At 34.6% G+C, this 16,134-nt stretch overlaps 1 protein-coding gene across 1 annotated transcript in view; it reads left to right on the plus strand.

The window, feature by feature from the left end:
- The window catches only part of CFAP47 (cilia and flagella associated protein 47), a 455,808-nt gene that overhangs the window by 225,196 nt on the left and 214,478 nt on the right, over positions 1-16,134 (plus strand). The window contains exons 37-39 of the mRNA XM_011960616.1: positions 2,371-2,486; positions 8,275-8,425; positions 9,518-9,606. Coding sequence (XP_011816006.1) covers positions 2,371-2,486; positions 8,275-8,425; positions 9,518-9,606 — 356 coding nt within the window. The remainder of the gene's footprint in view (positions 1-2,370; positions 2,487-8,274; positions 8,426-9,517; positions 9,607-16,134) is intronic.

Raw genomic sequence — 16,134 nt, forward strand, 5'->3', positions numbered from 1 at the left:
CTTCCTTCCTTCCTTCCTTCCTTCCTTCCTTCCTTCCTTTCTTCCTTTCTTTCCTTTCTGAGTTTCACTCTTGTTGCCCAGGCTGGAGTGCAGTGGCACCATCCCGGCTCACTGCAACCTACGCCTTCCCAGGTTCAAGCGATTCTCCTGCCTCAGCCTCCTGAGTAGCTGGGATTACAGGTGCCTGCCACCATGCCCAGCTAATTTTTTTGTATTTTTAGTACAGACGGAGTTTCATCATGTTGGCCAGGCTGGTCTTGAACTCCTGACCTCAGGTGATCCACCCTCCTCAGCCTTCCAAAGTGTGAAAAAGTATTTCTATAACTATGGGCAAATAATAGAAACAGAATACTAGGACAAGTACAAAAAATTAGTGGTCAGTGAAAAAACCCAGGGTGCAGTGATTTTCTGAGACATTCAAAAGGAGTTGAATTTTGTTTTCCTTTTTGAAACGAAATTTACACAGAAGCACAATAAACAATGTCTGTCATTGCCAAAAAGGAATTAAGACTTTAAAACTTTCCTTGGTTCCTTTAAACAGCTAGCTCTTCTTCCTATCTACTCCTCATTACCCCTACGTGAAATCCTGGAGTTGGATGGTATGACTGTCTGACCACAGATGTGTCCAATACTGTTGTGTCATATGTATGATATGTATGACATAGTGAGAATGAATGGCTTCCTTATGATCTAAACGGTTCACAACAAATCTACTATAATTTTCAACATTTCCTTCCAAAACAATAGGAATTAGCTCTCTGGGACTTAAAATCACTTGGTCTGTTAATGAATATTTGAAATACATACATTTGTATGTATGTATGTATATACAAAAAGATTACCACACTATAGTGGGGGTCTTGCCCCCATTAGTGATGTCTTTAAGTATTTGAAAACATGAGGCCTCCAAATCCTTAGAGAAACTAAAGTTGAAAATGCTTTAGCAACAAAACACTTGTTCTGTTGGTTACCAAAGTTCCCATTGAACTAGGAAAGTAATTAATCTTTCACCAGATTTTCACCATATTCCTTATGACTCACTATAACCATACCTACTGCTACTTTTTCACTCTTCGAGTATCTGTGACTATAGGTCCTGAACTTCATAATTTTCAGTGACCTTTTATTCACTCTAATTTGACCAATTATCCTTTTCCCCATGTTCACCATGCTCTGGGTCAGAACTTTTGGTGATACCTTGGCATCTTGTTAAAGAAAAAAAAAAATTCATGACACTTGTTAAAATGGTAAGGCAGACTTTATTCAGGACTATTATGATAGGTTTAGGGACCACTGCAAAGCAGTTTTGCAGTAGAGGAGAGAGATTGAGCTCAACTCGAAATAAAACAAGGAAAAGTCAGAATTTATAGCCAAGGAGCAGGATGGAGATCAGTGGGTGGGAAATGACTAAGAGGAAAGGTAAGACAGGATATGGGTAAGGGGGGATTCTGGCTAAACCAATGTAAGATTTTTGCTAAAGGAAGGCCAGGGTGATCATACATTACCTGAGCGATGGCAGGAGATGCGGCATTTGGTTAGATATCAAGGGTGATTAAATACTGAAGTTGTGGAATTCTGGCTAAACTGATTTAGCAGGATTCTTGCTAAAATTGGGCACTTGAGGACATGCCCAAAGGCAAGGCCTAGTTATAAAAGAGCTCAGACAAGCCTTACTGGAGTGTGGTTGAGAAGAAAATCTTTGTCAGTATTCCTAAAGATTGTTTTTTGAATCTCCATTATATTTTATATAAACACTTTGTGTACTCACATTTTTCAAGAAGTACTCTTTTGTAATAAAGCAACTCATTTTCTAATGCTCCCCACGTCTCTGGATCAGGAGGAAAGAGACAGCCAACCCTTCGTTGAACTACCACATCTAGACTAGGCCACCATTATATTCAGCCTGAAACTGTTTTTAAATCTATACTCCTTATAATACTTTCTACACTGAGCAGCCAGAGTATCCTTTTTGTAAATTGGATATATAAGCTCCCTTTTAAAAATTCACCAATGGTTTTCCTTTGCAATAAAAATAAAATCTAAGCTGAAAATTTTGATCTTCAAATCACTGGTGATAAGACGCTTTTGCATTTGTAATTCCCTTTGTTGAAAGCTCCTTCTCTTTGCCCACTTCAGCTAAACTGTATGTGTGTGTGTGTGTGTGTGTGTGTGTGTGTGTGTGTGTGTGTATGTGTGTGTGTAGTTGTTATTTTAAAATACAAATTCTGGCTTTCTGCAGTTGGTGTACATTATGAATAACTATATTTATGACTAAAATGTATTGCTATCTTTGATAAAAATAAGAAATGATATAGTTGCATAGTTTTTAATTTTATAATCTTATTTATATCCTCTTCTACTTCTACATAGATTCTACTGAAAAATTCCAGCTCGCAAAACTTAGTGTATAATGCTAGAATTGTTGGAAGAGATGCTGCTGACTTCTCCCTCTCCCAAAAAGGGAATGTTGTGACAATTTCTCCAAGGTAAGTATTTTTTTTTTAATTTTACATTATCAGACGTATCAACCCCAAAGATTTAATAAGTGTTATAATTATAAAATGTGACTTTGATTTTACTATTGATAGATATTTAATGAAATGATTGTCACCCAGAGTCAGACAAATATTCATGTGTTTCTACAGTTCCTCACCAAAGTTGTTGAAACAATTCTAACAACATAAAACAGCTGTTTTATGTATGCATTTAATTTTAATTTGTTTTTTATGCATATGGGTCATAGAAATAAGACTGTAAGTTGGTTTTGTTGTGTACTACCATTCCGTTTCCTGCAGGAAACTGAAACCAGTGCGTTCTAAAATCATGTATGTATATAACTTTAAAAATATATATATTTTATTTTATTTTAATTAATTTTTTATTTATTGAGACTGAGTTTCAGTCTGTCGCCCAGGCTGGAGTACAGTGGCACAATCTTGGCTAAGTGCAGCCTCTGCTTCCTGGGTTCAATAGAAGCCAATCCACACCTTTAACACTTTTATTATAAATTATAAAATTATAAATGTGCACTGTAGAAAATTTGAGTTATAGAAAAATAAACAGGATAGCAAAAATCACCTAGAATTACGTCAAACACAATTTATTAGTTCATTTCTTTCCAGTCTTTTCATAGGCACACATAGGTTTCTTATAACATATGCATACTTATGTGTTTACATAATACAGGCATTGTATGTAAATATTAACATGCTTAATATTTATTAAACATTTACTATATAAAAATATCTATAGCTGTATTCTCTTGAGCCTTCACCATAATCACCCTTTGTGGCCTTTATATGGTAATGTTGGCTTTTTTTTTTTTTTTTTTGTAGCATACACCTCATAGTTCTTCCAGCCCCTACCTATTACCCAGTTCCAAAGCCACTTTGGCATTTTAGGTGTTTGTTACAGCAGCACCTCCATCCACTTCTCAATACTAATTTGCCATCTTAGTCCATTCAGGGTGCTATAACAATAAAACATAAAATAGGTAGCTTAAAGACAACAGAAATTTATTTCTCATAGTTCTGGAGTCTGAGAAGTCCAAGGGATCCAGGCGCTAGCAGATTCAGTGTCTGGCAAGGGTCTGAGTTCTGGTTCATATATATATTAATTTATATATATATAAATTGCTAAGAGCACTTGTTCTCTGGCTGTTTCTATCTTGTGACATCCTCTTCTTAAATTGAGGTACCATATCTTCATAATTGTCTCTGACTTTTATGTTCTCATCTATCCCTGAATTTTCTCTAAAGTCACTTGCTTTATTTACCTTGATCTTAGTGTTCCCTGTTAAAAGATTTGCTCAAATGCCTCCTGACACATGGTTATTCATTCATATGTAATAACATGGCAATAGAAAAGTGAATTTCTTAACTGTATGTGCACAGGTATGTCAACTGGTAGGCTTCACATTAGTGTGAAAAAACATACTGCTTTTATGCCCAATTGTCTGACATTTTATAATGGCATTGAAGGGAGTAGGGTTGTCTGAACCCCATCTTGCCCTTTATGTGGTGATGGTTTCCTCTAACCAGCTGTGTTTTGAAAATCTCTTTATTATAATTTTCATGAGATTTTTCTTAGGAAAATGAATGATGAATCTGGGTTTCAGATGCCATTGTGGTTTAGAACTTCTCTCATATCATTTAACAATTAAATGTTGTGTTTCAGTCTTGACATGTACAGGCTCTATGATCCAGCCTCAGTTTCCTTATTTGAAAAATGTGGATAAGACTATTTACCCACAGTGCTGTCAGTAATAAATGTGATTATGTAGGCAAAACACCTTGTACCATAATGGAACTTATAGGAAGCGATTAATAAGGATGACTGCCTCGAGTTGGAGTACTGGTGACTCAAAAATTAAAATTTGTCAACACTACTCACAAATGCTTACAATCTATCACAATGCCAAGCAAGCAAATACATAATGAAGAAATAATTAAATAATTATTTTATTTATTATGTGCATATAGAACTAGATGAAAACTGAAAAAAGAAGTGCCTGCCCACGCTTGAGGAAACCAAGGAAAGTTTCCCAGAAGAAGTAATGCTTAATTCTGAATACATATAAAAAACAACTACTCACTTATCTAAATGCATTTTATTTTATAGGCTTGAAATAAAATTATTTTAGGTAGCTGTTATTTTAGGTGGCTCTCTTTAGCTAGGCTAAATAATTTCATAGGATTTGGTTTTTACAAATACGACTCAGAAAATATTTTGTTTTCCTAAACAAAAAAAATGAGTAATTTTATCATTATAAGATATTATATAATTATATATCTATGTGTGCCACATTCTTTGTTAGATACTGTCTAGATCACAGTTAATAATGTCTCTTTCTGCCAGCTATGGATTTAAATTATCAGACATATTATTTATATAGAAAATGTTAAACAGCTACACCAGCACATAAACAAACATATTTATTTCTGCATTTAACTTTATGACTAAATGTACCTATAACCATAGAGTGATTGTCATAAAAGTGAAAGTATAAATTTAGAAAACCAGTCTTTTTTTTCTCATTATTTTCATTGAGCCATATGTGCACTGACATTGATGTGTTGTATATTTATTCTCCGTCTATTCCAAAGGCTAAATTGAAACAGCTTACAATGTATATGTAATATCAAGGAAGTTTTTTTAAAAAATATCAGGGAAAGGCAATTGGAGCAAAAAGAAAATAAATGGTAAAATCATTAAAATGAAGCCTATAGTTGTGATAGAAATGCCTGGAGACTTAGGAAACTTACTTGAAATAGACTACACATTTGATTCTGAAGTTTCTAACAAATTCAGAAAAGAATGCTGGTCATTTACATGCTTCAATATAACTACAAAATTTAAAAAATAATTACCTATACTTAAGAGAAGGTTGTTCATGGAACCAGCTATTTATCTCATAAAAGAATACTCTATTTTGAAATGTATTTCATAAAACTTAAGTATAGGTTCATAAACTCCTTCATTAAATGCGTGTTCTTTAGCTGATGGTCATTCGTGAATGCTTCTCTTTTCATCAGCTTCCATGGAGATCCAATCCATTACCAGATCCTATTGATTTTACCAATTGTGTCATAAACCTTGTATCTTTTCCCTTCTTCACCTATTCCACCCCGATTTAATGTAATATCATCTTTATACTAGACTGCCACCATAGACTCCTAAAAATCTTGTCTGAAATCTAACCCCTGTATTAGAATGACAGCTAATTTTTAACAGAAATTTAAACCTTTAACAGAAATTTTAAAAGGTGCTTAAAATATTTAAACAGCTTCCCATCTCAACATTTGGATATAGATTGAATATGCTTAACATGGTCCAAAGTACACTTTCACTTTTGTGACAGTCACTATGATTTCACAGCTTGCTGTTGGCTGTATCTTGCATCATCACCCCTATTGCTTGCTAAGATTTAGCATTACTGGCCTTTGATTAGTTATTCAAACACATTTTAATTCCACATAACAGAAGCTTTGGATGCCTTCTTTCATCCCCTTTTCAATCTAGTTAACTCATTCTCATCCTTCACATTCCACCTAATATATCACTTTCTCTGACCTTTCAGACTATATCACACTCCCCATTATATGCTCTCACAGCACCTATATAATTTGTAATTTTCACATTTATTTTGTGATGGTAGAACGTTGGCCATGTCCTACCATATGTACTATCCAGGGGAGCAGGAATAGTGTTTTTTTGTTTGTTTGTTTGTTTGCTTTTTTTTCTAATTGCTGTTATCTCAGAAACCTAAAAGAGTGCCTGGAACATTATAAGTTATCTAAAAATATCAATCGCATGAATGAATTAATGGATAAATGATCTTATATAGTGATGTACTTTAGAATAACTGGAAATACTCTAAATCACTCACTGTTATCTCAATAAATAATTTGAGCCTGTATACCCGGAAAAAATCCTCAAGGTCAAATGTTCTTTGTTCTCAGTTAAATTCATGCCGATGAGTTTTCATAAGAGTCCTTTTGCACAAAACTGAAATTGTTGAGGACACATATCTAAATTAAAATAACCCCCACTCCTGCAAGATGTGAGCTGTAATTTTCCCTACAAAACTATTTTGAGAACGTTTCTATTGCTTTTGAAAGCCCCTTATTCATCTCACGCCTTGTTTCTTCCTAGTCTCACCCATTCAACAGCAACTGCACAAAAGTTCTGGCGCAGTTAGGTCAATGTTTGACACCAAGGGAATCTATTCCTATATCCATTCTTAAATATGTGTATTCTAAGCGAAGATAATAGGTAGTAGTTGATACAAAAGAATAACTGTTGGCCGGGCACGGTGGCTCAAGCCTGTAATCCCAGCACTTTGGGAGGCCGAGACGGGTGGATCACGAGGTCAGGAGATTGAGACCACCCTGGCTAACACCGTGAAACCCCGTCTCTACTAAAAAATACAAAAAACTAGCCAGGCGAGGTGGCGGGCGCCTGTAGTCCCAGCTACTCGGGAGGCTGAGGCAGGAGAATGGCGTAAACCCGGGAGGCGGAGCTTGCAGTGAGCTGAGATCCGGCCACTGCACTCCAGCCTGGGCGATAGAGCGAGACTCAGTCTCAAAAAAAAAAAAAAAAAAATGACTGTTATAGGATATATAATGATAACCATGCTGAAAACCAAAGGAAAAGCAAAGATAAAATGTCCCCAACTTTTATCACCTACAGCTGTATCAAGGCAAGGCAAGACTGAAAGATTGATCCAATAACAAAATAGAGAGTCCATTGTTTAATTTAGAGTGTATTACTTATTTAAATAGTGAAAGCATGAGTAATCAAAGGTACCAGATTCACATGTCCCTTGTACAGGGCAATATCAAAATAAAACGGGTCAGATCACTGCCTTATGGATGGTAAGACACCCTCTTGCTGAGGATCCAAATTCATGCTGTCATTAAGCTTCATGGCCTGTAACTCTACCCTTAAAGGAGTAAGGAAGCAAGTCTCATACCTCATCACGATCCAGGAAGCAATGATAAACTGTCTGGTGACAGTCTCTCAAGGAAATTTAGGGGGTCAAGTGAGAAATGTTCCCAGAGCAACAATTCATGACCCTCCATGCTCTTATAATTGCAGGAGGATCATGGGGTTTCTGCCAAGATTTTTGTCAGCTGCATTTTTACAGTGCATATGGGGCCTATGTGGACTCATGCAAGGTTGCTGGGTACGATGGTGCAGTCGCGTTCCTACAGACTGGTGAATGGAATCTCCTCCAAATCACCATTATACTATGTCTTAGACTGCCAGATTGAACATTAAGGAAGGTGAAAATATTTTCCTTATTCCTTTCTGTAATTAATTAAACGCTATTATTATCTGCCATGATTTGGTTATGAGTTTTGAATGTTATTTTCAGTAATGACTTTATGCATTTTTTGAATTCTTACTTTCTTAACATTTCCCCATGTTACCAGAGACCAGTGACATGACAAAGTATTTGCCTAAACAGTAGCACAAAATGTCCTATGAATTTCCCTCAAAACAATTCATACATAGTTTCCTGTAGCTTGCTGTTAGAAAATCCTTTATTTGAGAGATTATATATTTGAAAGTTAACTTCAGGTTTTACAAAATATATTACGATAGCTTAACCGATGATAATAACTAGGTTGTAGGCTTCTTGAGAACTGCAGCTGAAGTGAGTACCTTGCAGGGGGATGTAGGCACTAGACACATGGTCTACATTAAACAAATGCTTGTAAGCTGTCTTTTTTTGTTAAAACATTTTCTCTTTTATCTTTCACTAAATAGAAACGAAATTAATGTCACTCTGAAATTCACCAGTCGCTTTCTTTGTCCTGCTGAAGCTTCACTACTATTAATTTCAAAACCCAAGAATGCAGTAAGAGGAATTACGATGACTTTCGCTCTTAAAGGCAAAGTCCTCGATTTTAAAGACATTGTAAGTAAAATTTACCTACTATGCCTCTGCTTCTCTTACCAGACCATGGAGTATCAAAAGCATGGTTATTGTTCTACGTTTTATCTTTAGGCAGCTGTTTCTTGAGTCATCCCTGTGCCATGGATACTTGTGATTTAAGTTAAAGCAGTTCTGGGCCTGTGTCTGTGTTTTTGCTAGACTAAGGGTTGATAGTTTATGCAGTAAAAAAGGACTTTCCTGTACTCTGGCAGGAACTTTCATCAGTTTATCTTGTGTGTCCTGTGGATCAAATCTATTGTAAAGATAAGGCTAATGCTGGCATTTATTGAGAAATGACGATGTTCCAGATAGAGTTCTAAGTGTTTCTATTTCAAAGGGTGGGGAAGAGAGATTTTTAAATCTTTATGAAATGGTTGTGACATTATGATGATTGACTTTTTGTAGCCATTATCTCTTCTAAATATTCATTTCTACCATGTATGTATGGTACAGAATAAGTAAATTCATTAGATTTCCAAATGGATTATAAAGAATTTAGGTGTGCAGGGCAAGAGTGGTAAGTAGAGAAAATGATTGTAGGATGGTCGAGTGATGGCCCGTTGTTGAGGACACTGAGATGCTCATATGGACAGACTGCCTTTTGAGACAGTGATGCTCAGAACAGGAAGTGGGCATTTGGCACTTCCTATGTGTGATCTTATTTCCTCCTGAATAATGAACATGTACGTTTCCCAACCCTCTCACACAAATTATCTGAAACAAGACATTGTTTTGTCACATGTGGCTAAGAGATATGGCTGGGCTTAGCCTGTCATTGGTGGTTCTGGGGTAGACATGCAACTGTTTACTTCCCCATTTGCCCCCATATGGTCTTAACTCACTGGGAAGCAGATTAGATAATAAAAACAAAATAAAATAAAATGATAAAATAATCTTTCTGAAACTGTAGAATACCTAGAAAGTTTTTCTCCATGGAATTTCTTTTGATAGTTGGAATTATTGTCAGTGTAATATTAAATAGATGGTTTATAGATTTTTAAGATTATATTTTATAATTCAGAAACTTCATTTTTTGTTATTATCATGTGGTAAGATTTTATTTTTTTACTTTAGGACATTATAAAATGTGAAAGCCCGTGTTATCAATTTCATCAATTCACTGTGAATGTGAAAAACCCCTTCCATACTGCTGGGGACTTCAAGTAAGTTATTGTTTTGGTGTAAATTCATTACAATTAGCTATCTCCACTCTAAAGAGACATATGTAATTTTCTTTCTTTCTTTTTCTTTTCTTTTTTCTTTTTTCTTTTTTTTTTGAGATGGAGTCTTGCTCTGTGGTCAGGCTGCAGTGCAGTGGCGCCATCTTGGCTCACTGCAACCTCCACCTTCCAGGTCAAGCAATTCTCCTGCCTCAGCCTCCTGAGTAGCTGGGACTAGAGGTGCCCGCCACCATACTCAGCTTATTTTTGTATTTTTAGTAGAGATGGGGTTTCACCATGTTGGCCAGGATGGTCTGTATCTCTTGACCTCATGATCCACCCACCTCAGCCTCCCAAAGTGCTGGGATTACAGGCGTGAACCACTGCACCTGGCCGTAATTTTCTTAATCCCTTCAACATGAACCATTTCGAGCAGAAATTACATGTGTTCACATTCCTACAAACTTCTAAGCACCATCGGAGAAACTTAAACAACTAATGAAAGTGAATCAATTTTACTGAAATGATCATACTAAATTTATGAGTTTTGTCTGCAAGTTGTTTGTTGAAATTCAGTGTTCTTTCAATTTTTAAAATATATATATAGTTAATAGACTTTTTACTTCTAATTTTATTCTATACATGTCCAAAATTAAAATATAGATTTAAGCAGAAAAAATATTTTTACTTAGAGCATCATAACTAATTTACACTGCACAATCAATGTGCATGTGTTCACCTTAAGATTTAACAATAATAACAAAAATACATATGTGTGATGAAAAGACAATAAAATTTTCAAGTATTATTTAAAGACAAAATAGAAAAGTAACTTCCTGGAAATGTACACCACATTGAGGAAGAAGATGGAAGATGATACCTTCTGTGCTGATTAAACTAGGAACTCTGTTTTTTCCAGCTTTAGGTATCAGATTTTTATGATACTTATATTGAAACTGGAAGTTATAATATGCTTATTATTTTACTATTTGATAATTTCTAGTTCTTTTAATCACTGTATGTAAAGGATTTTGGTAATTTCTTACTAGTAATTTTGGTCATTTTGTTAAAAAAAAATATTGTTTTGAAACAGTGATTTGTAAATACCTGGTTCCCCAGTGCATGTGAGAGAGAATATGATTGAGTGCAATTTTATTAAAGTGATACATTGGAGTATAAGGAACACAAAATTTTAGGATATGAGGTGTGTTAACACAGTACTAAAGTATGCCCGTAAGTAGGCCAAATGACTGCAGTTCCTCAGAGAAAAACAGGATCAAACAAATTTAGTCTTACATTCTAGCGTTAAAGCAGAAAGAAAATCTGGATATTCCAGAAATTGGGAGAATATTACAGATACGTATTTCTCAAATAACAGTAATATTTTAGCATGTCTTTATGTTATATCTCAGATTTAATTAAAATGGTTAATGCTTGTGAGGGGTTTGTGGTTTGATAGGAAGCAAAATTGTTAATCAAGTGATTTTAACTATATCCTTCCTTATATGAATATGTCCTGCAAACTTAGGCAATGGACAAATAAACTCAAAAATATAAAACCAATCTCAAAATGTGTAAAATCAATGTTGTGCAAGAGGCATATATTATATTTGAAATTTTAACATAATAAAATAGATTGAATAAGAAGGAATTTGACCAATTAATTAATATAGAAACTATTTTTAAGTTATAACCAATATAACAAGTGACCCAGTTTTTAATATTACAAATGATTGAATTGGTTATTATTAGCAGTCTCATATTAAACATACTTTAAAATAAAATAAAAAATCCCCACATATTCCCCAATATTGTATGCATAAGTGGCAAAAACTGATCATGTCTTACCAAAATTTCACATTACTTTGAACAAATAAGGCAATCCAGTCTATATTTAACAGAGACAGGATTAGCTGTCCAGGTTGTTGATTTCCACGCCTCACTCCCAGATTGGTGATTCCCCCAGTCTTCTTTTGCAAAACACCACTATTTCATGCTCTATAATGCTAGTTTTTTGATTTTGTATTTTATAAGGTTTAGTTTGCTAGTACAGTATTTTGTTGAGGATTTTTCCTGTGTAATTATAATATTTAATAGTGTAATTGCCTTTTTCAGTGATTTGTCTGTTTTTGTATGATTAATATTAACGTTATAGAATTATTTCTGAAATGTCACCTTCTATGCTGTTGTTTGGAAAAGTTTGTGAATGACTGGTATTAATTATTTGAGTGTTTGATATAATTCACAGGTGAAGCAACCTGGTTCTGAGCTTTGCTTTGTGGAAGTTTCTATAATTACTAATTCCATCTCTTTGTTACGAGCCTGTTCAGATTTTCTATTTCTTCTCAAATCAGTTTTGCTATTTTATTCCAGAAATTTTTGCATTTCTTCTAAGTCATCTAATTTGCTGGCACAGAGGCTTTCAGAGTATTCCCTTATAATCTTTTTTAATTTCTGAAAGGTTAATAGTGATGTTCCTCCTTCTATCCCTTATTTTAGTCATTTAATTCTTCTTGTTTATATTCTTGATCAGTCCAGGTAATAATTTGTCATTTCATTGTTCTTTTCAAAAAATTCCTTCTGCTTTCCTTGGTGTTCTCTATTGTTTTTCTGTCCTCTATTTTATTTCTGCACTAAATTTTTTTTGGATATTACTTATTTCCTTCTATTTGCTTTGTGTTTAGATGCCTTTTTTTTCTCGCTTCTTAAGGTGAAAATTTAGATTATTATTATGAGTTTTTTTCATAGAGGCATTTTTATCTACATATTTATCTCTACGGACTGCTTGAGCTTCATCTCATATGTTTTGGAATATGTTATTTTTATTTTCATTAATCTTAAATTATTATTATTATTATTATTTTTGAGACAGAGTTTTGCTCTTGCCCCCAGGCTGAAGTGCAATGGTGCGATCTCAGCTCACTGCAACCTCCACCTCCCAGGTTCAAGTGATTCTCCTGCCTCAGCCTCCCAAGTTGATGGGATTACAGGCACCCACCACCACACCCAGCAAATTTTTGTATTTGTAGTAGAGACGGGGTTTCACCATATTGGCCAGGCTGGTCTTGAACTCTTGACCTCAGGTGATCCACCCACCTTGGCCTCCCAAAGTGCTGGGATTACAGGTATCAGCCACCATGCCCAGCAATCTTAAAATATTTTAAATTTCTTTTTGATTTCTTGCTAACCCACCAGTTATTTGGAAGTATGTTGTTTAATTTCCCCATGTTTGTTAATTTTCAACTTTTCTGTCACGAATTTTACTCCATTTAAGTTAGAGAGCATACTTTGTATTATTTAAATCATTTTAAATTTATCAAGGTTTGTTTTATGGCATAAGGTCCATACTGTGAAATGCTCATAAGAAGAATCTGTATTTTGCTGTTGTTAAGTAAATTGTTCTATAGGTGTCTCTTAATTTTAGTTGGTTTATAGTATTGTATAAGACTTATATTTTCTTGTAGATTTTCTGCCTAAATTTTTCTATTCATAATTAAAAGGGCAGTATTTAACTATCGAACTATTAATGTTGATCTCTTCATTTCTCCCTTCACTTATGTCAGTTTTACTTTCTGTCTTTTGGTGCTCTAAAATTCAGTGAATGTATATTTATAGTAATTTTATCTTCCTGATTGTTCATATAAAATGTCTCTATCTATAGTTACAATATTTGTTTTAAATTCTATCATGTCTTCTATTAGTATAGCTACTTCAACATTCTTGTGGTTGTATGTATGATATATAATTTTTCGTCCTTTTACTTTCAATCTATTTTTATCTGTCAGTCTAAAGTATGTCTCCTTTATATAGCATATGGTCAGATTTGGGGATTTTGTTTTGTTCTTGTTCTTGTTTTTATTGTTGTTGTTGTTGTTGAGACGGAGTCTCGCTCTGTCGCCCAGGTTGGAGTGCAGTGGCACGATCTCAGCTCACTGCAAGCTCTGCCTCCCGGGTTCACATCATTCTCCTGCCTCAGCCTCCTGAGTAGCTGGGACTACAGGCGCCCGCCACCACACCTGGCTAATTTTTTGTGTTTTTAGGAGAGACGGGGTTTCACTGAGTTAGCCAGGATGGTCTCGATCTCCTGACCTCATGATCCACCCGCCTTGGCCTCCCAAGGTGCTGGGATTACAGGCGTGAGCCACCATGCCTGGACTTGTTTTGTTTTAACAGCTTAATTAAGATAACATTGATATGACAGAACTGCAGGTATTTACTGTGTACATTTTGATGAGTTTAAACATGTGCAAACACCCATGATACCATTACCATAATCAAAGGAACAGAAATTTCCTCCCAGAGTTCTCTTGAGTCCCTTTGTTTTCTGGTTTGTTTGTTTGTTTGCTTTTTGGGAAAACCACTGAGCATGATATCTACCCTCTTATATTTTGAAGTGTATGATATTGTTAACTATTGGCACAATATTTTACAGTCGATGTCTAGAACTTATTCATCTAATATTACAGTTGAAACTTTATACCCATTGAACAACAACTCTCCATTTCCCTAAACCCATAGCTACCGTCAGTCATGATGGCCTTCTTCGCTTCTATGAGTTTAACTAGTATAAACACTTCGTATCAATGGAATTATGCATATTTGTAATTCTGTGACTTATTTCACTTAGCATAATGTCCTCCAGGTTCATCCACGTTGTTACAGATGCAAGACTTCCTCTTTTTTTTAGTCAGAATAATATTGTATTGTATGTATATATTAAATTAATCACTGCTTTTGATTGCATTATTTAATCAATTCGCAAATTTGTTATTATTGACACAGTTGGTTTTACTTTTGCCAATTTCCATTTAGTTTGCTATATTGTATGTCTTTTTGTTTGTTTCTCTATTAGTCCATGACTTCTTTTTTTTAATAATAGTGTCTATTTTTCAATGCAGGATTTTAATTTCTAATGGCTTTTTCAATATATTTTTGAATTTGTTTTCTTAATGATTGCACTGGAGTTTACCATAGACATTTTTACTTGTCATAATCAACTTCAGATATATACTAGCTTAATTCCAGTAAGATTCACAAAGTGTTACTCTTATATAGCTCTATTCCCTTTCTCTTCTTTTCCTGGTGTTATTGTCATACATATTATATCAATATTACACACCCAACAATATATTGCTATAATTGTTATTTTATATAATTTGTATGACTTTGAGAAAGCTGGGAGAAAGTGTATTGGTTTGCTAGGGCTTCCATAACAAAACACCACAGATCAGATGGAATAAATTACAGAAATTTATGTTCTCAGAGTTCTGGCAGTTAGAAGTCCAAGATTAAAATGCCGTCATTTTTACTTTCTTCTGAAACTTTTCTTCTTGGCTTACAAATAGTTGTCTTCTCATGTGGTCTTTTTTCTGTGAATGTATATCCCTGATGTATCTTTGTGTTTTCAAATTTCCTTCTTCTTACAAGGACATAATTCAGATTGGATTAGGACCCACCCTGAAGGTCTTAACTTAATTATCTATTTAAAGGCTCTTTCTCCAAATACAGTCACATTCGGAGATACCAGGGTTAGGTCTTCAAAATATGAAGTTTGAGGGGACAAAATTCAGCCCATAACAAAGAGCAAGTATATATCTATAATTTTTATATTTTAACCTTCCTATTTAGTATTTCCATTTCTCTTCATTTGTTTGCATGGATTGGTGCTACCATATAGAATAATTTCTGTGACCCGATCCAGCTTTCATCTCACCCACTTCATTTTTTGAACATTTTTTCTCCTATTTTTCCTCTCTCCTTTCTTTTCGCGGGTAATTTCATTGCCCACATGTTGTACTTAATGGTGTGCCTACCATACATATGTCAGATTCTATTTACTTTTTTTTTTTTCATTTCTTTCTCTGTTCTTCAGAATGTGTAATGTCTACCAATCTTCAAGTTTGTTAGTTCTTTCTTCCCCCAGTTCAAATCTACTATTAAGCCCTTGAGTGAATTTCTCTCTCTCTTATTGTAGCTTCCATCTCCAAAATTTCCATTTATTTCTTTTTTTAATAATTTCAGTTTATTTGTTGATATTCTCTATTCAATGCCACATTGCCATCATGCTTTCCTTTACTTCTTTAATTATACTTTCCTTTAATTCTTTGAAGATATTTATAATGGCTATTTTAAATTTGATTTCTGTTCAATCTGATACCTGAGTTACTCTAACAGGCAGTTTCTACTCTCTGTTACTTTTCTTCTTACTTTTTTTTCATGTGTTTCATAATGTTTATGAAATAGGGTAGACATTGTAGACAATATATTATGCCAATTCTAGATACGGGTTCTGTCTGCCCCAGGTTTGCTAATGCTATTTGCCCTTCTAATTTTTTTACTGACTGGCTGGGTTATTTTGGTAATGTGTATCTTCCCCTGCTCAAACCTACACACACATAGTGTTAAGGCTCTGATGTTGCTTGTCAAAGGCCACAGTCTTTTGTATGCCCACAATTACCCTGGGATTACAGTGGTTTTGGCAGGGCTCTCTGTGTGTTTCCCTGACCACACCCTTCTGTTAAATTCCCTGCA

The sequence above is a fragment of the Colobus angolensis genome, unplaced genomic scaffold, assembly GCF_000951035.1.
Source record: "Colobus angolensis palliatus isolate OR3802 unplaced genomic scaffold, Cang.pa_1.0 Scaffold518, whole genome shotgun sequence".
Taxonomy (NCBI): Eukaryota; Metazoa; Chordata; class Mammalia; order Primates; family Cercopithecidae; genus Colobus; species Colobus angolensis.